Raw genomic sequence first — 27,264 nt, forward strand, 5'->3', positions numbered from 1 at the left:
TGTATGAACAGGACTGGGCTCAAGTCAACCAGAATAATTTGCAGACATGCAAGCTGTTTGTATCCAGCGGATCAATAGCAACCTGTTTTAGCTTTCCATCTTTCTTTAAGGAAATGTCCTATCTCCAATACTACTGTGAAATTCTAGAGCATAAGAAGAGAATAAAGTCTTGATGTAGGGTTTGGTTAGTAGGCAGAGCTCTACCCCACCAACTCCTTGGTGACAGTGCCCCACTCGTGAGAAGGGTACTATTTCTTCCCTGGTGTTAGTGTTACCTAGTATAATGCCTATGTGACATAGCCGAATTTCTACCCTATCCTTACTCTGCTACTCTTTAAGGATGCCTGCAATAAAAAGTTCCCTTTTTAACCAGACCAGCTGAAACTGATTAGAGCCAAGATAGCCAACCAAATGACTTCAAGAAGACCTCAGGCTTCATTATCATCTCATTTCCATGCTAAAAAAAAAACCCAGCTCCCCAGAACAATGGGAAATATTGGGCACTTCATCAGGCGAGTTCAGGTGCATTTCTAGAGATTATCCAGGTGAGTCAAAGAGCAAATGCCATGAAGTAGCCTCAGCCCTTTGGGTCATGGGCAACCATTTTTGAAATAATATTACATAGTTGTCAGAGTTTGAGCTGGGCAAGGGATTAGCCTTTTCTCCAACTTCACAATCAGATTAAGAGGAAACAAAGCCTCAGGACAAATTCTGCCATACACATGAGTATTTGATAATCAATACATATTATCAGTAGGAACACAGCGGTCCATACATTCTGTAAACTGTACGATACCCAGATCCTCTATCCTTGTAAGTGATCCAACCACACATTCTGTAATGGTCTCTCAGGCTGCAATAACAAAATGACACAGCCTGGATGGATTAAACAACAGAAAGGTATTTCTCACAGTTCTGGAGGCTGGAGGTCAAAGACGAAGGTGGGGTGCTGGCTGGCTCAGTTTCTTCTGAGGTCCCTCTGCTTGGTGTGCAGATGCCACCTTCGTACTGTGTCCCCGCTTGGTCTCTTTTCATGGTGCGCATCTCTCATGCCTCTTCCTCTTCTCCTAGGAACACAAATCAAACTGGATTAGGCTCCATTGTTAGGACCTCAGTTAATCTTCATTAGTTCTTTAAAGGACCCTATATCCAAGTACAATCACATTGGAGGTTCAGACTTCAACACATGAGGCCTGGCGTGGTGGCTCATGTCTCTAATCCCAGCATTTTGGGAGGCCAAGGTGGGTGGGTCACCTGAGTTCAGGAGTTCGAGACCAGCCTGGCCAGCATGGTGAAACTCTGTTTCTACTAAGAATACAAAAATTAGTTAGGTGTGGTGACACATGCCTGCAATCCCAGCTACTTGGGAGGCTAAGGCCGGAGACTTGCTTGAATCTGGGAGGTAGAGGTTGCAGTGAGCAGAGACCACCTCACTGCACTCCAGCCTGGGGAACAGAGCAAAACTCCATCTCAAACAACAACAACAACAACAAAAAGAAAACAAAGACTTCAACACATGAGTCCTTCAACACATAACACATGCCATAAAACATCCCCATGGGACAGTTATGACAATGTTCTAAAAGAAGAAATCCGTCACAGTTGGCATCTGGCAACCAGAATTTGCCATCTCAGTGACTGGATGGAGGGTGGTTTAGGGGTTTGACTTCATGTGTTCTCCCTACAAGTATAGAGTATGGGGCTTATGAGATGGTGAGACCTTGTTTTGCAGGTGTGGGGAGTGACTGATTCAGTTTATTCCATCTGCCTTTCTCGTCAATGAAAGCCCATTTTCTACATCCATGTTGCTAGAGAACACACCACTACACTTTCCAAGGAAAAAGCATTTCTAGATGAATTACACTAGCTAATGAGACCTCCAGTGTTGAGCAGACATAGAAAACGGCAGCTGACAGGATTTAGTGAGAACTTCTGGACTGTGGACTTTCTAATTAGGCATTTGCTAATCAATGCAGGAATGTGAGTGTTTGATTACTGAAACTGCTACCCCAGGAGGTGAATTAAAACTAATCACCTTCATAGAAGCAGAGAGTATAAGGATGGTTGCCAGGGCCCGCAGGGAAAGGAAAATAGGGAGATATTGGTCAAAGGGTACAAAATCTCACTTATGCAGGATAAATAAGTTCTGGAGATCTATGTACTGCATTGTGACTATAGGTAATAATCCTGTATTATATACTAGAAATTTGCTAAGGATTGAAATATTAAATGCTCTCACTAAACACACACACACACACACACACAATGGTAATTATGTGAGATGAGATATGTTAAATAGCTCGATTGTGGTAATTATTTCACAATGCATATGTATTTCCAAACATCATGTTGTACACCTTAAATGTCTACAATTTTATTTATCAACTGTATCTGAATAAAGATAGAAATTTAAATAAAATATATACTTTTACATCGCATTGTCAGAACTAAAGAAGAAAGGAGACTTCCAACATCATGACATGAATCGTTTCTGATGATGTCTAAATCTCCTCACAATTCCAACATCAGTTCCACTTTCCTTGAGAAAAATAAACCAGAATCTTTGTTTGGCTATAATGTTTCCGACAGTCTGAAAAAGAAAGGACTATCTTATTAATAGCACCCAGAATTTTAGTTTTGCATATTAAGAAAGGTGCCGAACACCCTAATCTCTCTTTTTATGTGGATTATGGACCCAGGGAATTTGATACCCATTCTGAGAAATTGTGTAAAATTGAGTAATTCCAATTAGGTCTTTAAATTGAACAATGGTGACACCACCAGCTCTTTTTCCCTAGTAAAATAAACAAGGAAATATTTAAAGAAGGAGGATGCTTTTGTGGTAGGAGTTCTTAAGAAATTATTTCAGGCAGATAGAGATAAAAAGGGGTACTTGGGAAATTTTCATTTTTAAAGACATTTCCTGTCTAGCTGGAAAGCCCCAGCTGTTAGAGCCAGGTGGGCAACCTTTGATAATGAGAGCCATTAGAAATGAGAGCCATTAGAAACGAGGTCCACCCACACATGGGGATTCCCGCTGCCTTCTTGCCCTTGCCCCACATGTTCCTGGCAACATGGCCACCCCCACATATCCCCGCGTGTGTAGAACATCATGGCGGCCTGTATTTGCATATTAAAAAGCTAGGGTGGGAGGGTCAGTTTTTTCCAGGGCTACATAAATGACATGCCTGTTCAAACCTATCCCCTAAGCCCTATGCAAATCAGACACCGCCTCCTCCAGCCTCTACATATACCTGGCGGGTATCCACCCCACTTGGGGTTTCCTCTTTTGGGTTTGGAGACTCCTCCTCTCTGTCTCTGTACGAGGGAGCTTCTTCCTTTTGTCTTCTCCCTTCCTTCTTGCCTATTAAACTCTCCGCTCCTTAAAACTATTCCACGTGTGTCCCAGTCGTTTTTTTCTAATTTGACTTGAGAGGAAGAATCTGGTGTTCCTCCACTAATCAGAGCCATATCACCTTCAGGTGCTGGTAACAATAATAGAGAACCATCCATATCCACAAGAGGCAGAACCTCTTCCAGCAAAATGGTGCTGCCTCACCCAAAGGTAATTAGTGGCTATCGGGGCAGATAATTGTTGATGTTGTTCATGTCCCAACTCATTTGTTGGGCTCACAGTAACAAATTTTATTTTGATTTAGTTATTTTTATTACCTGGGGATTTTAATGAGGCTTTCCTTCTGACCAGTTAGAGCATCAGAAACCCACCCTCTTCCCTGCTGCTGTCATTAGGAACCAGGAGGCACATGAGTGGGGCTTCTCCAAGCCTCTTCACTCCATCCCTCTGACCATGGTGGCCACAGTTAAGTGTTAGGATTTTGAATAGGTTGAGCTGATTATTATGAATTTTCAATAAGGTGGAGCTGATTATGAGTGTGAGTTCTGGGACTCCTAAGAAATTACCAGATAAAGATACTACATTTTTTCCTCAGGTGTCACTAAGCATATAGATTATAGAAGCCTGAGATGGTGAGTGGAATCTGAAAATGAAATCTAACATTTACCAAAGACACAGAGAAGGAGGAAGAGACTGGATTTGTTATTCCAGCCCCTGAGTCTAGTCAGTCAGTTCTACTCTTGGGCTTTGTAGTTCTGTTCATCAGTGAACTCTTCTGTTCTGTTGAAACCAGTTGGAGAAGGGTTTCCAGAAACCTGCACTTGAAGAGCATCAGCTGGCACAGAGATCTTGGCTGAACCCACTGCTGTGTTTGACTATGAATGAGAGTGGGCGTGTTTGACTATGAATGAGAGTGGGCACACGGAGAGGGCAGCCCACCAGGCAGGTGTGTCTCACATCACTGGGGAGCCCTTTTCATTCAAAGATGACCAGCTTATAAAAGACCAGTGATGGGAAGTCCCAGGTAGGGCCCCCAGGACCTACAGCAGGGGCCAGCAAAGAATGGTCAGCCGTCTCTCTACTGGGTCAGAAAGAAATAATGAAAGGGGCTGAACTTGGCCATGTGAGCTGTCCAGCATGGACGCCAGACCAGACCAAAATCCAGATTCAGACAGCTGCTCCCTATAGCAGGGGAAACCCCAAAAACAGACAAGACAAAGCAGCAGAGCAACTTCCTTACCCAGACCACTGGCAGTCCCAATCCTTCTCCATCCCTCAGGTTGCCTGGTTACTGGACATGCAGACATTCGCTTTGATTATGCTCCATTCGAGAATGCTAGAATGAAAATGTGGGTAAATGGTGAAGGAATTCAAGGAAAACAAAATGCACCCACCATGTTTATGTTATAATACCATGCTGGACCAGACATTTTGTCATTCAAGGATGAATGTGTTACAGGGGTCCTTGCTCCCAGAGCTCCCAAGATGGTGGTGGCTGCTTCCAAGATGGCGGGTGGCTTCCAAGATGGTGGGTGGCTTCCAAGATGGTGGCAAGCCTCGTGTTCTCTGACCTGGGGTTCTTGGCCTCACAGATTCCAAGGAATGGAATCTTGGGCCATGTGGTGAGTGTTATAGCTCTATTAGAAGCAGCGGGTCATGGAAGAGAACCATGGAACCCAGTAATTAGTGTTTAGCTCAATTAGGACGAACCCAGTCACTTAGCCGTGCAGGAGCAATGGCAAGCCTTTAGCCCGATGGAGAGGGGCAATGGGTGCCTCGCTGGATCAGGAGTACAGCAGACACCCTGCTGGATTTGGAGGGATGGAAGTCAGCGGCGGGTCTGCAACAGCGGCCAGCAGCAGTGGTGGATGGCGAGCAAAAGCCCAGCTCCAGCCATAACAAACACAGACCAGAAGAGTGCAGTTCCAAGACTTAATAGAATGAAAACAGAGCTCCCATACAAAGGGAGGGAACCCAAAGGGGGTTGCCGTTGCCAGCTCGAATGCCTGGTTTATATCCCGATCATTGTCCCTCCCGCTGTGCTCCCAGGCAATAGATGATTGGCTATTTCTCTACCTCCTGTTTTTGCCTAATTAGCATTTTAGTGAACTCTCTTTACTCTCTGATTGGTCAGGTGTGAGCTAAGTTGCAAGCCCCATGTTTAAAGGTGGAAGTGGTCACCTTCCCAGCTAGGCTTAGGGATTCTTAGTCGGCCTAGGAAATCCAGCTAGTCCTGTCTCTCAATTGGAATGTGGGCCGTCAAGAAGTTTCACCAACATAATAGGAAGGAAAATATACAGTCTTAAGATGCAATGGGAGATGTTTTAACAAGGATTTTTACTAAAGGAAACTTCTTTTTTCCTTTTGTATAAAATTTCTGTGAACCCAGAAAATCTGAGACAGGTCTCAGTTAATTTACAAAGTTTATTTTGCCAAGGTTGAAGACACGCTGCTGATAGCCTCAGGAAGTCCTGATGACATGTGCCCAAGGTGGTTGGGGTACAGCTTGGCTTTACACATTCTAGGGAGACATGAGATGTCAATCAATATATGTAAGAAGTACATTAGATCCATCCAGAAAGACAGAGACAACTCAAAGCAAGCTTCCCCCTCCCACACTGAGAGCTTTCAGGTCACAGGTAGGTGAGAGACAAATGGTTGCATTCTTTTGGGTTTCTGATAAGTTTTTCCAAAGGAGGCAATCAGATACGCATCTATCTCTGTGAGCAGAGGGGTGACTTTGAATAGAATGGGAGGCAGGTTTGCCTTAAGCAGTTCCCAGCTTGAAAGGGCCCAGGATATTTTCCTTTCACATTTCTTAGACAGCCCAGACTTTATACCCACAAATAGGCTGCCCCTGTGGGCAGAGGTAAGAGAGTTTTCTTTCTTTTCACTGAGGCACCTGAGCAGCTTAGCTGTAAATATTGTCTTTGGTCCTCATCTATTTTGGAACTGAAGGAATTAAGGAGAGAAACCTGGGCAAAAATTTAAGAAGCTGAAAACAGTTAAGTTGAGTGACAGTACTCAATTTCTCCCATCTCCTGTGTGTATTATTAAAGTAAAAGGTTGAGGTAGATAAAAGCGTTCACTCTGGCCCAGAAACTCCCCTGTTTTTGTGATAGTGAATAAGTCTCATGAGATCTATATAGTTTTATACAGAGGAGTTCCCCTGCACACGCTTTCTCCTGCTTGCTGCCATGTAAGACATGCCTTTCACCTTCTGCCATGATTCTGAGGCCTTTCCAGCCATGTGGAACTGTGAGTCCATTATCCTCTTTTTCTTTATAAATTACCCAGTCTTGAGTATGTCTTTATTAGCAGCATGAGAAGAGACTAATACATCCCCTCCACCCCCTCTGCTGCCTCATTTTTCACCAATATCCTGTCTTGAAGCCTTCACAAAGTATAAAATTGATTCTTCCAAAGGCATGGGTTATATACACCATGTAGCTACGAGAAGGTAGGGAGGAGAGTGTTTTCTCACAAATTAGCACATCCCAGAAAACACGTGGAAGAAATGAATCCAGAGATACCCAGAACATCTGCAGTGAAGCTTGTTTAGAAACTTAATCACGAAAGTTCTCCATGGAAAGAATTTCTGGAGTCAGGCAGGCATTTTTTTTCTTTTTTTTTTCCTCCCTGTAATTGTGCCTCTTATTCCAGAGGCAAATGGAATTTTTCTTTGGGGTTCTAAGGCCAAGGTGAATTCTGTGCCTTAGGATCAGGCATTGCCATTAATGTCAGCAGCAAAGATGGATTCATTATTAATGCTCCCATAGATACTTAAAATTCAGAAGTCAGAAACCAAAGAGGACCCTTAAAAAATCTCCATGCTGTCAAGCCAGCACTTAGACATTTTCTTTCTTTGGTTACCATCATGGAAATGAAAAAAAAAATAAAAATCTCAAAATAGCTACAAAATTGGACCTGCTGAAAATATCAATAATTCACATTAAAAATGGATTCTGGAAGTCAACTTCTGATTATTACGGTGGCTTATTTCATCCTGGTGTACCCTTTCTCCCATTTGTTTTTCTTCTTTTTTCTTTTCCTGCTCTCTTCAAGGCCTGACACAAAGCGCTGTCATAATCAGTAACTGTTTTTCTGTGTGTGAGTACTTTAATCCTTTTCTGTGCAACCACACTGAAGTCTTTGGCAATTAATTAGCAATTCAGATGCAGACCACCCATAAAGAGCTCAGCATGGAATAGGTGCTCCATGAATATGAACTGTTATTACATGCACATGCATGATTTAAGAAATAGCCAGTTCTTGATCAGCACAGTGGCTCACGCCTGTAATCCCGGCACTTTGGGAGGCCGAGGTGGGTGGATTGCCTGAGGTCGGGAGTTTGAGACCAGCCTGGCCAATATGATGAAATCCAGTCTCCACTAAAGATACAAAAAAATAAAAAACAAACAAAAAAAATAGCCGGGTGTGGTGGCGCAAGCCTGTAGTCCCAGCTACTCAGGAGGCTAGGGTAGGAGAATCGCTTGAACCCTAGAGGTGGAGGTTGCAGTGAGCTGAGATCACACCACTGTACTCAAGACTGGGTAACAGAGTGAGACTCCATCTTAAAAAAATAAATGAATAAATAAAAAAGAAATAGCCAGTTTTAGTAAGAAAGCAGAACTTGTTCTTTCCCTGCAATCATTGTTGGTTATTCTCTGAAGAAATGTTAAAATTCAAAACATGGTTCACAGAAATCATAGTAAAACAAATACAAACTGTGACCCACCCCACTCAAATGGACATTTGAGGAGTTTAGAATAATGCTGATGAGTTTCACTGGGCAAATTGGGAGCTCACATATTCTAAAAGGTCCAGTGTATTAACTATTTGTTTCTGACATTGGCTTGAAAGTAATAACGCCTCATTTTCGGTATTTCTCTATATTCTGTGTTTGCCACATGCATCGCCTTTCTCAAGAGGCTGTGTAGTGTAGTGAATTGACTTTCCAGATCTGCCATTTACTGTCTGAGGGATCCTGGATCAAGCACACAGATCTTCTAAGCCTGGTTTTCTCACCTGCACTGTAAGAACTAGAGCAGCAACGGCCGGGCACAGTGGCTCACGCCTGTAATCCCAACACTTTGAGAGGCCGAGATGGGAGGATCACAAGGTCAAAAGATTGAGACCATCCTGGCTAACATGGTGAAACCCCATCTCTACTAAAAATACAAAAATTACCTGGACGTAGTGGCTCATGCTTGCAGTCCCAGCTACTCGGGAGGCTGAGGCAGGAGAATTGCTTGAACTGGGGAGGCGGAGGTGCAGTGAGCTGAGATTGCGCCATTGCACTCCAGCCTGGGTGACAGAGTGAGACTCTGTCTCAAAATATAAATAAATAAAATAAAGAACTGGAACAGCACCTGTTCAAGGGGTGAAACACACAAAGCACGATGCCTATCCAGAGTCCACAGTTATGAGGATCTGTTATTATTCTTCATGATAGTCCTATCACCAGCTTATTTTTTAACCATGCTCAGAAACAAGTTGCCAGCTCTTTAGCATGGCGGCAATACCCTCCATGCTAACACCTGCCCATTTATCCATGAGTAGGTGTGACTGTTCTATTTTCCTACTTACTCCTTTTAATCCCAAAATTTGGGACAATTCAGGTTCTGCCTGAGGCCATGCTATTCCATGCCTTGTCTGGAAGCCACTCCTACTGCTGTCTTTGGAACACTGTTACTCATCCTACAAGGCCTCAATCAAGAATCTTAGGAGGTCATTGGTGCCTACCTGCCCATGGCAGAGACCACCAACCCCTTCTGAGAGCTGCCACAGTGCTGCTTTCTAACATGTCTACACTAGCTCCTCACAGTGTGCGGTGATTGTTGGGTGAAAGCTCTGTTTCTCATAGTGAATGCATGCCATCTGCAAGGGGTATGCACATGCCTTTCTTGTCTTTGGATCCTTAGCAAGCAGCAGCATCTGCCTGCCTCAGGTAGACACTCAGAGGCTTATTGAGTGGACTTACATTGAAATCTAGTAGTCTCCAACTTTCTGTTTGATCCTACTCCAAGGCTTTTTTCTCCTTTTTCTTAGCAGTGTTAGAAATGCTTGTTCCCTGATGTTGCAAAGAAATAGCACTTGAACATAAATTTAATTTTCTTAGCAAGGCCATTTTTTCACTTTTTGCAGAAAGAGTACACTCGCCAGCAATTTTGCCATAAGAGTACACTGAACAAAGGAGACAGGGTTATTTATAACCTGACGCGTCCACCCTACTGCTATGTCCGTTTTCTATTGGCTGCAATAGGACCTCCGATTCTGTATTTGTCCCGTTTGGCTAGCAACTTAGAACTTTTTAAAAGAGGCAAAGGCAGAGGGGAACAAAGGAAGGCGGAAGTAACTTGTGGAGTGCTGAGAAAGGTAAAAACGCCTTCAAATAAGGAAGAGGAACAGGCTATGACCTAATGCTTGCTTGGTCCAGTGTAAGCATGCCAGGGGAAATATTTAGGCTAAATTGTGGGAGTTAAGAACATAAAGTACATTGATTTCTTTATTACAGCTAGCAGATATTTAAGAATGTTAGCACAGGTCTTTGAATAAATTTTGCTTCTAAGAGAAGCTACTATTTATTCCTAGTTAGATGGGGAGGAAAGTCTCTTTGAAGAGGAACCTCTACTTTAGTTTTTACAGCAGCGTGCACCCCATCCTTCCTCTGACCCCATGGAGGAAGCTGGCCCAACCTGGACAATCTTAGCTGTCTGTTCCCCCAGGATAGATTCGGGATAGGCATGGAAACCAGGCCAGGCCTTTCTGAGACTCTCTCTAGATTTTTAAAGTTTGAAACTGGAGTAAAATCAGCCTTGCCACCAGAGACAAAAGCTGGAGAGAGAGACGGGTGCTGTTTAACCTTGTGGAGAGAGAGACGGGTGCTGTTTAACCTTGTGGAGAAGACTTTGCTGTGGGAACAAAGGAGTCCAAACCAACACCAGACAAGCTGAGATCACCAGGAAGGGAGAGAAAGGCACTGGCTTCGTTCCAGTCCTTGGGACTCAGGTCCCTGCCTTCCCCACCTCTACCCCCAACACCCAGCCTCCCAGAAACAGCCCCAGACAACTTCTGCTCTGAGCTGGTTCCTGCCGCAATTCTGTCACTTAAGACGAAAAAAAATCCTAAATGATAGGATAAAACTCAGCCAACAACTTTCAGTGTTTACAATCTTCAGGGCATTGTTTTTTATTACTATTCTTTTTATACTTCCTCCGGATCATGTATTTAGTAAATCTCCCCTCCCCTGAGCCCCACTGCTCATAAAAGCTGAACCTAGGATGTGGATCCAGCAGCGTTCTTTTCAATGCAGGGTAGTTTTCTATTCACCAAGTTGAGCCCCTTTTCACAGTCTGAAGCCTGAAAGTAAAATGTAAAAAGTATTTGAAACTGACTTGCAGGAAGCTGAGGGAGACATTAATATACATTAGACTTCTTAATATCTTCAAAATGTTTTAAGGGGAATTTTCTTTGTATTAAGCCAGAGGGATTACGTTTTTATTGTAAAGAAGAATTAGATTAATGAAAGCATTTATACAAATGCTTTGAACTTTAAACAACATGTGTTAAGTAAGCTGAAGTCATATCATAATTATATTTCTTAAAGTGATTCACACAATATTTTGTAAGTATTTGTTAATAGGAGGAATGGAAACACAAGAAAATCACTAGTAATAGGTACACTGAATATACAATTTATGGGATAATATTAAAATGCAATTATTCAGTCTCCCTGAGCCCTTAAATTTTCTCCAATAAGTTAATCCTTCCTGTAAATGGATGAAAATTTCAGCTAGCCCAGGACTTTCCACCACCTCTCTTAGGGTCAATAATAATCCTGTGTTCCCCTAAAAGCTGCAAACAGTCTAAATTAGAACAATCAATTCAAAATATTACAGAAAACTTCAAATACAATTCTACATTAAATTATTTCCTTTCCCAGCTCAGGCTGGAAGACTTTGATGGGAAACGATGGGAAAATTTTCTCTTCTCTCTCCCCTCTCTTCTTTCCAGGGTTTCTAATCTTTCCAGGGTTGGTGAGAGGAAGGGAGAGGAAAGGGAAGAAAGGACACAAAAGAGACAGGAGAGATTGTAACATACTGTCTTCAGCTGGCTTGAGGTCTCTGGTCTGGTGGAAGTTTCAGTCTGATTCATTCTCTGTAGACCTTCATGGGCTCCTGGGAGGTACCCTGTCGGGCACACAGACGGCGATCCCCCTGAGCAATGCATAGTGTACTTCTGCCGACCCCTCCTGAACCTTCACAACTGCTTTTATTTGTTCATCCACCCCACTCAGACTCTGCCCAGGCCCCATTGCCAGGCTGGTTCTCTGCATGGCTAGAGTGACCACAGGGTTCTGATTGCCTGGCTTATCTCCCAGCCTTGTCTATTTTTTATGCATAATTATCAATAGCAAACATGCTCATATTCAAACACATCTCCCTTTGGACAATAAATGCCAAATATCACAGTCAGCCCAGGACTTACCCATTTCTGGTGCACAGGACATGAAGCCTCCTTCCTCCAGTACCTTCTGAGAGCCCAGGTCCCTTCTAGGATTAGAAGCACTTCCCAGCTCTGATGTCCTACAGGAAACCAGACCTTTCTGAGCCTCACACATCCTAAGCAGGACTCAGATCCCAGACCACAGTGCCCATGAGTTTCAAGATTGCCTTTAAACACAAAGATGTCTCTTCACCAAGCTCTGTCCAAAGAAATTTTTTCTTGCTCACTTCTCTTGACACTTCTCTGTTGTGGAAAAGGGTGAGATCCTTTAAGCATTAAAGAACCACTTTTCAAAGTTTCTGTTTGAAAATCTGCCTTTTGATTTTGTACCTGATTTTGGAATTCTTGATGCTTTTAAAAAAAACTTAAATGTTAATACCTTGCCTCACATGGTTTTGTAGCACGAAAGGATAATTAAAGCACCAGCATTAAAACTCAATCTTTAGCAAGATGTTGTCTACGATCTCCTTAATCTTCACAGGAAGATAATTTAGGATTGTCTGCCAAGGTTAGCAGTGGAACCTAATGGAGTCAACCCTGCAGGCAAGAAGGGACACTTGTGGCTTCTCCAATATGCCCGATTCATGATGAGGACTGGACAGCTTCTTACCTATCTGTGTGTTGTTTTCTCTTTCATTCAATTTTTGGTCTAACTCAGTGACTTTCAACACTTTGAGAGGCATAGTTATTACTTAAAAGGATTATATACACAAATACATGCATACGCTGTAATTTACAGTTGATTTAAAGGAATTTCCAAAGGAATTTTGACCTCAAATAATTTTCCTCTTATACGCTAAATGTGGAAATGAGATATGTATTTAACATATAATTACATTTTGCCAGATGTATGAAATCTGTGAAAATATTCTAAAACAAATGAAATGCCATCCCTTCATTTGTACTAAAATGTATTTTAGTCTGAGGAGAGTGAAGATTTTACAAAGGACTGATGATTCAAAGCACTATAATTATTACAATTAAAATTTTAAAAGCAAATATCTATCAAGCTATGATAATACATCAATTTTCTAACCCTATTTGTCTATATGAGCTCACTTTTTAATAACTTGTTTTTGCTTTATTCTACAGTTTGCAGACAACTCCAAACTCCACACTTGGGTTTTCTCTTCTGCCTTTGTTATTCTTTAAATATCTACATTAACAGAGACCATTTCTACCCAAAGAGATGATGTTTCCCAATAGCGCATGCAGGTGGACCCTAACCTGGCACACACAGGCCCTCTTGGCCCTCCAGCACTGGTACCTGGGCTCTACCATTTGATTGCACCCGTGTCTGTCTGTGCTAGGGCTCTGTCCTGGTCCTGTCACCCCTGAGGTGTCCTTAGAGCATAGGGATGCCAAAGAGCCCCATGTGATCTTGTCAACTCTGGGTAAACTCAAGAGGCTCCTTGGGTTTCTGAGCTGAGGGCCAAGGCAGCCCATGTCTGGGCTTCATTACAAAGAAAAGTGGCAATCAATGGGCAATGTCCATTAGGAGTTTTTGGAAAGGGGATCTGGGGCGACAAACCTAGAAAGGGATGAGGCAAATAGTCCATCGCTGCCTTAGATGGCTGCTTTGCTATCGGGCTGCACTGTCTCACCCGCCAGGTGGCCGAGGAGGCCGTCGGAGGACCACAAAGCTGCAAGTGGCTTTCTTGTGGCCTGCAGGGAACAGGTGGAGGACACTTGGATGGGCACCCACCCCAGGTCTCACAGGAGTCTGCACCTGCAGGTCACACTGGCGTTAGCCCCTCATCCTCTGGAGTTCATCTCATCCAGGTGAAGATAGCTGGCTGGCCTCAGAGGGTGAGACGCAACTCGAGGGTAAAAACATTTTTACAGGGCATGGACACAAAAGTGGCCTTTACCTCTGGATAAGCTTTTAAAACTTCCCATTTACACGTAAAGGTGTACTTTCTATGTGCCACCAAGAAACCTAAAGTGAGTAAAAGGTGTTTCACTTTAATCAAGTTCCCCAATGAGGGGGCACAGCTCTGAAAAGCACTGTCGCAACAGGAGATTCGAGGGTGCATGCAAAGCAATGTTTCTAGAAAATGCCAAAGGAAACAGACACAACTCCAGTGTGGACTCCCGCTTCCCTGCACTGCTGCTCCATCTTCAGGGCGGAGGCCACATCGTCCAGCTGGCTGCGAGAACCTCATCATGCTCCTTGATTGTGTGCAGCAGGTGTCTGCTGAAGTCCTCCACACTCTGCCTGTAAGTTTTGGATGCTTTCTTCAGGATCCTCTCCATTTGTTCTCCTGGAGATTCTTGAAGGCCACCTGGGCTGGGGTCCACTTGTCCTGGCCACACTGCTTCTGCTCCTTAATCTTTTTGCTCATTCCATCACTTCCTTGAGTTTCACCTTGTCTTGGTCTTTCTTTTTCTTATTCTGCTTGGTTATGCTGAGCTCTGCAATGCTTTTAAGCTTCAGGGGTCCTTTTTGGACCTGCTCGTGGGCCACCATGACATCCGCCTGCAGTTCTGTGGTTAGACTATGTATTAGCTCATGTAATCCTCCTAAGAACATTATGGGGTAAGTACTATTATGCTCTCTATTTGTGCAGGTGAGAAAACTGTACTACAGAAAGGTGAGCACCTTGCCCAAAGTTATGCAGAAAGTGAAAAAACAAGAATTCTAACCCAGACAAGTAAGTTGTATAAGCAAATGCGGCTAATAGAGATGCCAACCAGGTGTTCAAAGGGTTATAGTTACTTCTGGAAGTGAGGTGAGGCTGTGTAATAGCTAAGACGTGAACCTGGTTCTCCAGGGTAGAGACAAGAGGCAACAAGAGAAGGGACTCTGCAAAGAAACCAGCAATAGGTTGGGAACACAGGGATGGAGAGCAGCCACGAGTTTACCTAGGTTGAATTTGGAAAGTCTGTGCATAGAAAGATGCAGGTCCCACTGGGCATGGTGGCTCACACCTGTAATTGCAGCACTTTGGGAGGCCGAGGCAGGCGGATCACTTGAGCCCAGGAGTTTGAGACCAGCCTGGGCAACATGGTGAGACCCCATATCTACAAAAACTACAAAAATTAGCTGGGCAAGGTGGCATGCACCTGTGGTCCCAGCTACTTGGGAGGGTGAGGTGGAAGAATTGCTTGAGCCCAGGAGGTGGAGGTTGCAGTGAGCCATGATTATGCCACTGTACTCTAGCCTGAGCAACAGAGTGAGACCCAGTCTCGGGAGAAAAAGGGAAAGAAAGAAGGGAGAGAGGGAGGGAGGTAGGGAAGGAAAGAAGGAAGGAAGGAAAAAGAAAGAAGATAGAAGGAAGGAAGGAAGGAAGGAAGGAAGAAAGGAAGGAAGGAAGGAAGGAAGGAAGGAAGGAAGAAAGAAAGAAAGAAAGAAAGAAAGAAAGAAAGAAAGAAAGAAAGAAAGAAAGAATCATGCAGCTCCCTTATTCCCCAGACATTCACTGAGCACTTAGTGTGTCATATGCAGGCTTTTAGGTTTAGGGTCCTGGGCAATGATACAGATAAGACAAACAGAGTCTCCTCCTCCATGGAACTTACATGAGTGGGATGGACAACAAACAAATGATCCAGACGATTTCAGATAGCGATGAGTGTTTGGAGAACACTAAGCAGAATGATCTGAGTTTGCAACGGGCATTGCAATGCCTGCTGGGCTCCTTACCCCTCAGGACCTTTCCACTGGCTGCTTTCGAAGGCTAAATAACCTTTGCCCTGTTGCTGCAGGGCCAGATTCTCTTCTTGCAGGATTCCTTTGACTAAACTGTCACCTTGTCAAAGAGGTCTGATGCCGACTAAAAGTTCTCTGTTACTGGGTGTGCAGAGAGAAGCCTATTGTGGCTGTAAGGATGGGTGAAGGAGAAGGACACAAAGTGGACAGCAGAAGCAGGAGCTGTCACACAGGCCTGGCCCATCGTGGTGGAGAGTTTGCATTTCATTCTAAGCCAAATGGGAAGTCATTTTGCTTCTAAGCACAAGAACAACATGACTGAATTTATGCTTTAAATGAGCCACTTTGCCTGCCCAGTTTCTCAACTACATAGTCGATAGATATATAGATGTATAGATGGGTAGGTTGGTAGGTAGACAGACAGACAGACAGACAGACAGAAAGACAGGCAGACAGATAGATGTATATGTAGGTAGATAGGTAGATAGAGAGATGAATACGTAGGAAGGTAGATAGATAGATACATAGATACATAGAGAGGTGTATAGGTATAGGTAGGCAGGTAGAAAGAGAGAGAGATGTATAGGTAGGTAAGTAGATAGATGTATAGACAGATATATAGATATATAGATACATATAGAGATAGATAGATAGATGATAGATAGATAGATAGATAGATAGATGTCTATAGGTAGGCAGTTAGGTAGATGGATGCACAGAAGGATGGACAGATGGATGGAGGGATGGAGGGATAGATATAGATAGATTTGTGAATATAGATACCTATCTGTCTTTCTCTAGCTAGAGGTAAAATAGACAAGTGGCTTCATGCATCAGTAGCATTGAAAGACACCTTGAATGTGGCCTTACTTCAAGGTGATGGAATTTCTTTTTAAGCTCAGCTTCTACTTCCCTTCTGAGGAAGTTCATGACAGGGAGCTGCTGCAATCGATGTGACTTTCAACTCTAATATCCCGATGATGTAAATGCACTGATCAGCTCAGCAGGATTTAAGGTGAGATCTCTACTCAAGAAGAATTATGAGAAACATTTTAAATTCTTTAGCCGTCAATTTCACTGCCAGTTAAACTCCATCCTCAGAGGTGAAAAAAATGGCCAGCAGGTAATTTTTGAAGTGGTGAAACTGCACTATTTCTATATTTACAACCAAACCACATTTGAAAGGATGTGTTTTTGGCTCCAAAATCCTTTTTTGGCTCTGTCCACCACTGGGGCCGTAACAGGATTTATGAAGTGGAGAACCACAAAACTTACATAGATGGAGAAATATAGATTTAGATACAGATGTAGAATATATAAAGTAGATATAGCTGTAGAATACACAAACACAAATATGAATGAAGGTATAAATACAGAAAAGGTATGCATGTAGATGTAGAAGACAGACACAGGATAGATAGGCAGGTAAATTGATAGATGATAGATGATAGATAGGTAGATAGATGATAGATAGATAGATAGATAGATATAGAGATGTGAATGTATAGAAGAGACATAAATGTAGATATAGAATGGATGTCATTTTTGTGCTTACGAGCCCCGCCATTCACCTGCCCCTTTATCTGCCCCCAAAAGAGCAATATTAGGGAGTATATAAGTATTGTAAATAAAGCAGATAAAAGTAGAAAGATGTTAAAATCTCAGAGACAATCACCAACTGCTAAAAGATTCTCAATGGAAAAACAAATCTTAAAACAAAAAGCTGTGTTTTGCATTAAATTAGCTGGTTAAATTAGCCTGAAAGATTTACAAACCTCACCCACCTGTCTTAGAAAGAATATTCCATAGAGATATTTGGTTACTACCTGGTTCCAACTCATTTTCCTGGGTCAGAAACTGATTTCTAATTTTAAGAATTGACTTCTCTATAGGAAGGTCCATGTCACATTAATTCATGCTGCAACTTGTAGAGATTTCTTCTCCTTGGCACGTGAGCCATTTAGACTCTTTTTCAGAGAGAAGCCTGCAAACCAAAAAAGATATGCATAAGTGTTCCTGGCATTTCACATGAATTCTCTTGCAAACATTTTGCTGTATGTGTTCTGGGTGTGTTGTTATCTACTTGGATAGTTTAAAAAGTATTAGTAGAAAACATATGTATTTCTAACAGATACCCAAATGTCAAGGCTTGATGAGAATGTGTGCAGAATTGTGTATTTTTGAGGCACTATCATACTTCCTCAGTATAGATCTGTGGCTTCCTGGAAAAAAAAATTCATGGATAGCCAGTTCTCTAAATTGTCCTTATAGGGATGTCCACTGGATGAGTGCAGAATGTTCTAAAGAGTAGAAATTAGAAGACAAAACTTGATAGAGAACCTTAGATTAAGAGAATACTCAGAAAACGCAAAACAGAAGAATGCTATTAGAAGTGATATGAGGCAGGCTTTAAAGGGAAATTTTTCTGGAACAAAAATCCATGCTCTGGAAGTCAGAGGGTGTAACTGAAGATGAAATAGTCATTTGGAGAAAATCGGAATTAGAGACTGGTATTATTTGTTTTAGACAATATTTATCTATTTATTTTTTCTATTAATTTGATTGAATTAAGGAGAACAATATTGATTTTTTTACATGCGTTCTGTCCATTTAGACCTTGAGGCTTAAAGAGACAAGGCTTGCTTAAAGTCACACAGATAGTAAGAGGCAGATAAGAAATCTCGCCTTGAGTTGTTTGATTTCCATGCCTAGGTCTCATCCGCTGAGCAGTGCCTCCTCCCGATTCAGCACATCCCTGGTGCCGACTTTCTGCACGTGTTCACTTTGAGGCTGCATTGTGGGCCTGCAAGAAATGCAAAGGTATAGTGTCAGCTCTTCAGCATCTTATAGTCAGGTTTGGGGTCAAAAGCCCAGAAAGGTACAGGCCCTGAAAACAGATATCAGACAATGCCAAAGTGAGATTCCAAAGCAGAGTTTTTATGAGCACACCATAGAATGTCTTAATATTCAGGGCTTTAGGAAATGAATCATATGCAGAAACATCTTAGTCTAAAATAAACTCCTTTTTCAGACCCAGGAATAAAGACTTTGCTATTTCTGTCAATAGAAATTAATTTATATCTGTCTGAGAATTCAGAAGCTGTTGAAGCATTGAATTTGCAGTGATAGGGAGCTCTTATAAATCACCAACTGTCATTAATCAACACGAATTCTTTGCTATTTATATTTTTATTTCAAAGGGCAAATGCATTTTAAAGTTGTATAATGCATTTTATTCTATGTCTAGAATATGACTTTTAAGCTTCCCTTAAGATATCTTTACTTTTCAAATTAACTATCAAACTGATAGCTCATCAGATCTAATTAATTATTTTATGTGTCTGGTATGTAGTAGGTGTTTAATACATGTCTGTTGAAGAAGTTTATTCAACAAATTTTTCTTGTTCACCCTCTATGTACTAGGCACTCTTATCCATGTTGGAGATACAGCAAAAAATAAACAACAAAGTTCCTGAGAGTTGATAATATGATGGAAGGGGCTATAAACGATTAATGGATTATCAGGTTGTGATGAGTGTGCCGATGTATATAAAACAAGGCAAGGACAATAGAGAGTGAGGGGAAGTGCTTGCACTTGATTTAGTTTACACACATAAGGTGCCTGTCCCGCAGGTGATGTTTGAACACCTGAAGAACATGAGTGAGAAAGGCGTGGGTCATCTGGGGAAAATAACTTTCTGCAGAGCGAATAGCAAGTGAAAAGGTCCTAAGGAAGGAGGATGCTTGGTGTGCTTGAGGAGCAGAAAAGAGGCCAGCAAAGGAAGAAAGAGGGAAGGAAGAATGAAGGAGATGTTGACTGCAATCTTGTACATTTGTATTGAATGCTACGATTGGCTTGCTCCTGAGGCCTCTCTTCAGGAGTGAGGAGGGGGAGTGATGGCACATCTGAAAACTCTTTCCTACATACCTTGGGATGTCTTTACCCCTTCTGGCTTTTGAATTATATCACTTAGGATACATTGCCTGCAAGACATGGCGCACCTAACAAACAGGTTAATGATAGTTACGGTTACTGGGTACTTAACAGTAAATGCAAAGGCAGGTCAATGCAAGTTGTGTCCACAGATCTCTGGTGTCTTCAGGAAACCGGACTTTCCTTTCCAATAGGGGTATTTTGGGATTCTGGCTTTCTATTCACTCTTGTCTCTTCATGGTCAAACGTGGCTGCTGAAATTCCAGATATCATTCCCACACCTGACAACTTCCAATCTGTAGTGAGAGCAGAGCAAAAATATTTTCCTTATGCAGCTCTCTCGCTCTCTCTCTATTTTTTTTTTTTTTTCTGGACAGGATCTCGCTCTCCTACCCAGGATGGAGTGTGTAATGATGCAATCATAGCTCATGGCTATGATTGCATCATTACACAAACTCCAGGGCTCAAGGAGACTTCCTGCCTTAATTTCCCAAATAGCTGGGACTACAGGCATGCACCACCATGCCAACTTAACTATTTTGGTATTTTTTCTGTCGAGTCAGGGGTCTTGCTATGTTGCCCAGAATAGTATTGAACTCCTGATCTCAAGCGATCCTTCCGCTCAGCCTCCTGAAGCGCTGAGATTACAGACAGGAGCCCCCATGACCAGCCATCTCTCTCTTTTTAAAGAGAGACAACTATTTCCCAGAAGTAGCTAGCACACCTTATTTTATTACTTTTTGGCAAGACAGCCAAGAGAAAAATGGCAAATAAAATGGTATTCCACTGATCAGTTTATTGCAGTTATAATTATTGCGTTAACCCATAATTCAGGCCCTTACATTGTGTCTAGTACTTTTCTAAGCACTTTATATATAATGTTATTTATTTCACACTACATCACCATCAGGTCGGAACTGTTATTATCCCAATTTTGCAGGTGACAAAACTGAAACACAGAGAGTTTAACTATCTTACTCATAAGAGAAGGAAATAGATAAAACTCAGGATGTCTGTCGCCAGATGAGAGTGCCACAGAGGGTATCAACTCCCTTTAGGAACAGAGTTCAATGATCAGTAGGATAAAAGCATCTACATTCATTTCACAGAGGCCACATTTCCAAGAAAAAATAACATAGAAGGCAATATGTTAGCCCAAATAATCAGCAGAAAAGGAGAAAACATTCTTTATAACATTAACATTACAAGATATTAATTAACATTGTTAAAATACTTTGGAAAATTATTAGGCAGTACCTACTAAAGCTGAATATATGTATACCTGACAACCAACATTTCATCCTTACATATTTGCCAACATGAATGAGAACATACGTTCACTAAAAGACACATTCTAAGATTGGCGTATTATTTAGTTATAAGTCATTGCAAAATCAAATGCTTTGAAAACTACAATTTTCTTGCAGAGAAAAAGAAATTAGGCAGTGGAATACTGAAAAATTTTTAAAAATAATGTATGTCTGTTTGTCGTTGTATTCAGGTACCAAACTGTATGTAGTATGCCTTCTAATGACCAATTTAATCTCCATGGGTTATACTAAAAGTTGAAAGCAAAGGAAACACAAATCAAAATTTTAATTTATAATCTTTACCAATGGAAGGTGTATATTTCACTGTCCATTATGTTGGCCTATTCAGTGGAAGATACTTGAATCGAATTACTTTACTGTTAGAGTAAGATTAATTAGTACAATGAATTTATCCGCAATTATCAGTGTTACTTTTCAGAAATCTTTCACTTTTTGTTGCAGCTGGTTGAGGCTTTATTCAATTCGAATTCAAGCTGTTAAATCGAGGCTCTCAGACTCCTGCTGCCTGGCCAGTGGAGAAATCAACTTTCACATATGGCTTTGGGATTTCTCTCTGTCATCCTGGTCGACGTGTTCTCTCATTTTTCTGAAGTCTGGGACCTCAACACAGACATCTGGGTGAAGGCCTTGACAGCAGGGCTGGTGCAAAATGAATTGTCACATCACACCCAACGTTCTCAACCTTTAGAATCTGAAAGTAAGAAAAACACCTCAAACGTAAGTACTGCATTTTTACATTCTCTTCTCAGATTTCAAGTGAACTGTCTTTTCATATTATATATAGTTAGTTGATCATTTCTCGGCTGCTTTAACCATTAATATTTAAAATTTCATCTCACCCATGTGAGTAGAAGAAGTTCAAGACAGAATCACATTTTTACACTTTGATATTCTTACACAGAGATACGAGGGATAGAAAACTGTGCACCCACAAACAGGTCTCTGAACCCCTTCTGATACCCTGACCTCTTTTGTTACCTGAATTGGGGCAACCTATTATGCCTTCTTATCAAATGTTGAGTAATTACTCTCAACACAGGGTCAGCAAAACTGTTATTTCTTTCAGTCTGAGAAGCTTGTACATTGGCTCAGGAAAAATCCATCAGGGAAATGGGGACACATATGCCTAGACCACATTTATGTTAGAAATGCAGCGGTCTTTTTGTAAGCAATAGATGAAGTAATCTAAAAATGGACACACCTAAAGTAATAGACTATCTCTCTTGACTCCTGACTCTGTGAAAATAGGTCTTTATGCATATCTTTGTTTTTAGAAAACATTACAGATTGAATAATTGAAGGCACTATGCTTGGTGCTGAAGAAGGTCTAAGGAGGTCTACACCACAGAGGCTGCACCCACTCCTCAGCCTTGCTGAGCCACACCATTCTCATCTCTACAGCATCCACCTCTCTTGGCTCTTGTAAGGATTGAGACATGCCACCAGGCTTACTGTAAGCACTGAACAGCTGGGAGGATTTGATGCTGTCCCACTGCCATACCAAGGGGCAAGTTTTCTGGACTTGCCTAGACCTTATAGCAGATTAAGTACTTTTATTTCACTGAACAAAGTTTAGAGATCCTTTTACATCACTGAACAAAGTTTAGAGATTTGGAGATTATTTGTTTTTAATTTCTATGGATCTGCTTATACTTCTCTTTTGCAAATTGAAACACCGTGGAAGATTTTTTGGAACTTAGGTTGAGAGTTGTACATGGCTTCAGAGTTGCTGTGGATTTCTATCTCCATGGGGCCATCTGTCTCATCTGTCTATATAATGGTCATGCACTTCCCAGAGGCTGCTTCAGTGTCTGCTATACTATGGCCACTCTGCCAGTGTTGTTGACCAACAGATGGCTTTTGATGGCAGAGAAACTTATATTTAGCAAGTGTTCCTTTTGCCCTTGAACTTTTCCACCTGTTGTTTGCACCAGCAACTCCCATGGCAAATGTGAAAAAGCAAAAAATAAGGAATATTACAAGATGGGACTAACATTAAAATGTATGTTTTCATCAAACATGATCAAGAACCTACTGATGATTGAAGGTATCTAAAACCAAAGGAGTCCCTTAGATAAGATGTTACAAATCATTCCCAAGGGGTGGTGGGAAGGGGACATGGGATTTGAGGACAGGTACAAAAGAGAACTTGTCTATAAACTTCTTTAATCCTTAATAAAAATGTGCACTTTAGATATTATTATGTACTCCTATTCTACAGGTAAGGGACCAACCTTCAGGAGTTTACTTATCTTGCCAAAGGTCACGTTACTAGTTAGGAGGTAATCTCAGGGCAGGGACTCTGCCTTGTCATTGCTGAAGCCTTAGTTCTGAGAACAGCCTGGACTACAGTTCTGTGTTTAATATTTTTTTAAATAATTAATAATAAATATATTAGGTAGGGAAGTGGACCTTCAAAACAGGCTTTCTCCACTGTATTAGTCTGTTCCCACACCGCTATGAAGAACTCCCTGAGATTGAGTAATTTATAAAGAAAAGAGGTTTAATTGACTCACAGTTCTGCATGGCTAGGGAGGCCTCAGGAAACTTACAATTATGGCGTAAAGCACCTATTTATAGGGTGTCCGGAGAGAGAATGAGTGCAAGCAGAGGAAATGCCAGATGCTTATAAAACTATCAGATCTCCTGAGACTCACTCACTATCGTGGGAAAAGCACCCCAATTATCCAATTATCTCCACCTGGTCCCGCCATTGACAAGTGGGGATTATTACAATTCAAGGTGAGATTTAGGTGGGGACACAAAGCCAAACCAGACCATCCACCTTGATATGATTGACATTTTGCATCAGATGACTCATCATCCTGGGAGGCCATCCTGTACACTGTAGAATTATTGACAGCATCTCGACCTCTACCCACTAGAGTAGCGTGTGGCTCTGTGATGCATTCCAGGGTGACCAAGCAGGGATTGTGTCTAGACAAGATTTTCTGTTGAATTTTACCATCCTATGAAGTATTTCGTGAGGGAACTCACAGTGTGTCCAATCCCACAAAGATGCCAGAGAAAGGCTGCATTCATTCAGGTTGACTATAATGAGTAACAATTTATTTTGGAATATTAATTAAATGGGTGTATGTGTTGTTGTTGCTGGGTTTTTTTTTAGAGCAAATTTTGAATACAAATATCTGGTCCCTGAAAAATTATTCCTGATTTGATTTTATCCAGTGTTGCAAACTGGGTTTCGTAAGTGACTCTTTTGTAAGGAGTTTCAGTGCACCCCTTCTGCAACCCATGCATATCTTATTTACCCCCAAGCTTCTAAGGTAGAATCCTACTTTTTTCAAGTGCTATTGATTAGTTGCCTGTTTAGACTTTTGTTATATGATTTATAATTTTAAAAATGATAATCAAAATATAATATTGAATGCAATTTAGGGCATTATGTCATAAATATTTACTGAGACAATGTTTGCATTTCATAATCTATAATACATATTGATTTTAGTATCACATTTACAGATTGACTCTGAGTAATCAGCACAGATTTCTAAAAGAAACTTTATGGGATGCTGAGACATGAATAAAAACAACTTTATTCCTTTGGAAAGGACAACCCCACATGCTAAGAAGATGATACTACACGTTGTTATAGCCCGAAAGGCCCTCTTTCCACAGGGGAGCAGTGAAGAGTAGAGGTTGCCCATGTGGATTCCGAAGTCAGATAGATATGGATTCAGATCCCAGCTCTGCTGCTTGCTACCCAAGAGACCATGGACTGTGGACTTTTTAGGTCTCAGGGTTTTTGTTTGTTGTCTATTTTTCACTTCCAAAACCAGAAAATGAGAAGATATTTTCCATAAGATGGCAGTGGTGAGTAAATGTAATTATATGTCTAAAGCTACGGGCATGAAAGCTTGGCACACATTTAAGTAAGTGCTTGATAAATGTTAATTCTTACAACTATTGGTATCATTTAGATTTAGGTTGCTGAGTTAGTGGGAAATAATGTCCTTATCATGTGAGGAATCCCTATTCTCAAAAGGGGTTATTATCATTAGAATGCTAACTGTTTTCAAAACAGCTAATTGACCATTTTATTCAGAAGCACCATCTGCTACTCATTAGGGTCTAGGTTTCTGTCAGCTCAGGGGTGCCCATATGTGAGTTGATAACCCTATTTCAGTCTTGGTTGTTGAATCCTCAGTGTCTGGGGTTGACTGACTATCAGGTATTTGCATCTCTGAAAGTAATTTTCAGCAGTGAGTTTTTAGTTAGGTTCTTTGGTTACAGTTCTGGATAATTAACACTAAAATGAGACATCTTAGAAGGCTTTGGCTCAGATAATTGAGAGAAGTGAATGTTGAACAAGATTCAGGAAGGGAAGAACTGGGATACCCCAATGTCTGGATTTCATGCACTTTTTCTCCAAGCACATCCACTGTGGGGCTTGGCCTCAATCCCCTAGATGTCTTCAATATAATCTTCTTCAATTGTCAGGAGAAGAGAACTTGATGGACCTTGCTTGGACAAAATGCCTTCACCGCTAACTCAGTCAGCTATGGCGATGGGTCAAGGACCTGGTAGTTTTACAGAGAAGACCCTTGGTCAAATCTTTGTGAATGAAGCAACCATTCCGATGTTCAATAACAGGGTAAGTGCTGGCCAATGATGTCATTATCGTCCATCCTATGACTCCCACACATCAGTGATCTTATTAGATACCTGCAATTTCAACCCACTACATCAGAATTCCATAGGAATGAGTTGTTTTTTAAAGTTCTTCAGAGTTAATTTGGATGCTCAGTCATTATAAAGAACTATCTTCATCCTACAAAGACTGGTGTTTTTTCTTTCCTTGTTTATCTTGGAATTTTTTTCCAATTGCAGCCTTGAAAACCGTTTCCAATAATGTCAGAATTTGCTTAAAAGATTGTGAAAGACGGTAATCTGGATTGTAATACTGGGTCAAAGAGACCATACCAGGAGCCAACCATGCTAAATCTACAGAATTTGTAAAAAGACAAACTTTAAAATACTGAATTACAATGTTAAGACAAGTGCCATAGAGTGATAAGGTCTATGTGGTACTTACTATTTTACACACATTTTCCTACACTTAGTGTAACTGTCTCCTAATTAAATACAATTGTTTTAAATTAGCTGATGTGTGTTTTATGTGATATAGCTTTATATCCTAAGCCAGAATAAAAATATTCTGAGAGTGACAGTCTTTCTTCATTATTTCATCTCTTGTCCTGCATAATTTTGTTTTAAGTTAGATTTTGATATTAAATTGGTTAAATAAATTAAAGGAAAAAATGAACACTAGGAAAACAAAACGAGGGAGATGGCTTCAGGCCAATTTATATTAACAAGCAAAAACACTACCTGTTCTTTTAAAAGCTTTTAAAAACAGTGACATTCAGGCTCTTCCATTTCTGTCTAGAATGCACCAGTTCACACCAAACTATCTGTACTATTGAGAACAGCAAAAATATCTGACCAAAAACACCAAAGAGTGACATTTTAAAAGACTTCAAGGAACTCTCAAGGCTTCCAGAGTTGGAAAGATCAAGAAGGAGAGAATGCAACTTCATTAAGGTGAGCCTAGAATTTTATGTTGTTTTTTCGTTCTAAGATATTTATTAGATTTTTAAGTGGTGCAGGCCAGAGAGGCTGAATAGAAAGTGTAAAATGTAGAGTAGGTGAGCAGAGATTTTAGTCATCTCACAGTGATGGCGAAAAAAAATTGAGGTTATGGTTGCCATGGTAGGAATGAATTGAGGGGCCAGCATAACATGGAGAAGGGAGATCGGGTAAATAAGCCCAATGTTTGGAGCTAATTTTCCTCTCAACAAATTTACTGATGTGTCACCAAGGTCATATGTGAGGGCAGCAAAACTAAGCACAAAGCAGTAGCTAAAAACTTAAATTTTAGAGTTTTCACAAGTCTTACAGTGCTGGGGTGCGAAACTGAAGTGTAGGATTCACCTAAAAGAAGGATCCTATTGAGCAACTCAGAGTTAGATTGGGAACTCTGAAGGACTTTACCCTATAGGGATGAGAAAGCTAGCAATATCTCAGATGTATAAAGACTGAAACCCAGCCTCACATCCATCCATATTCCAGATTAGATAAAATTGATAATCTCCTACACAAACTATCTTCTATTAATATAAAGTATCTTCTATTCAGATTTATCCAGATGCTATAATTTTTATTTTATTATTCCAACACCAGACACAAAAAGGAACAGGATACAGAAGTGGAGGCAGTTCAGCGAAAAAGATGAGAAGAAGGAGAATGTCCACAAGTAAATTTCACTTATAAAAGTTCAGATAAAAATTCTAGAACTGGGTTTTTATGGTTTTAGGTCTTATGTTTAAGTCTTTAATCCACCTTGAGTTAATTTTTGTATAAGGTATAAGTTTCAGTTTTCTGCATATGGCTAGCCAGTTTTCTCAACACCTTTTATTAAATATGGAATCCTTTCCCCATTGCTCGTTTTTGTCAGGTTTGTCAA

General features: G+C 41.1%; 1 protein-coding gene across 1 annotated transcript; it reads left to right on the forward strand.

The window, feature by feature from the left end:
* The first annotated feature begins 339 nt into the window (after positions 1-339).
* Positions 340-27,023, forward strand: LOC104001743 (uncharacterized). The gene is made up of 10 exons (XM_054664111.2): positions 340-545; positions 3,483-3,565; positions 13,475-13,672; positions 18,225-18,332; positions 21,219-21,494; positions 22,052-22,230; positions 24,261-24,611; positions 25,239-25,392; positions 26,188-26,342; positions 26,982-27,023. Exons 1-5 carry the CDS (start codon positions 455-457, stop codon positions 21,255-21,257), a joined length of 519 nt encoding a protein of 172 aa, XP_054520086.2. The 5' UTR covers positions 340-454; the 3' UTR covers positions 21,258-21,494; positions 22,052-22,230; positions 24,261-24,611; positions 25,239-25,392; positions 26,188-26,342; positions 26,982-27,023.
* The last annotated feature ends 241 nt before the right edge of the window (positions 27,024-27,264 follow it).

The sequence above is a fragment of the Pan troglodytes genome, chromosome 10, assembly GCF_028858775.2.
Source record: "Pan troglodytes isolate AG18354 chromosome 10, NHGRI_mPanTro3-v2.0_pri, whole genome shotgun sequence".
In the NCBI taxonomy this organism is placed as follows: Eukaryota; Metazoa; Chordata; class Mammalia; order Primates; family Hominidae; genus Pan; species Pan troglodytes.

Coding starts and splice junctions, on each gene's coding strand:
- LOC104001743 (XM_054664111.2), top strand. CDS start 455: ATGCTAAAAAAAAAACCCAGCTCCCCAGAACAATGGGAAATATTGGGC. Junction 546..3,482: donor CATTTCTAGAGATTATCCAG/GTGAGTCAAAGA, acceptor TATCACCTTCAG/GTGCTGGTAACAATAATAGA. Junction 13,673..18,224: donor TAGCTGGCTGGCCTCAGAGG/GTGAGACGCAAC, acceptor TTCCATGCCTAG/GTCTCATCCGCTGAGCAGTG.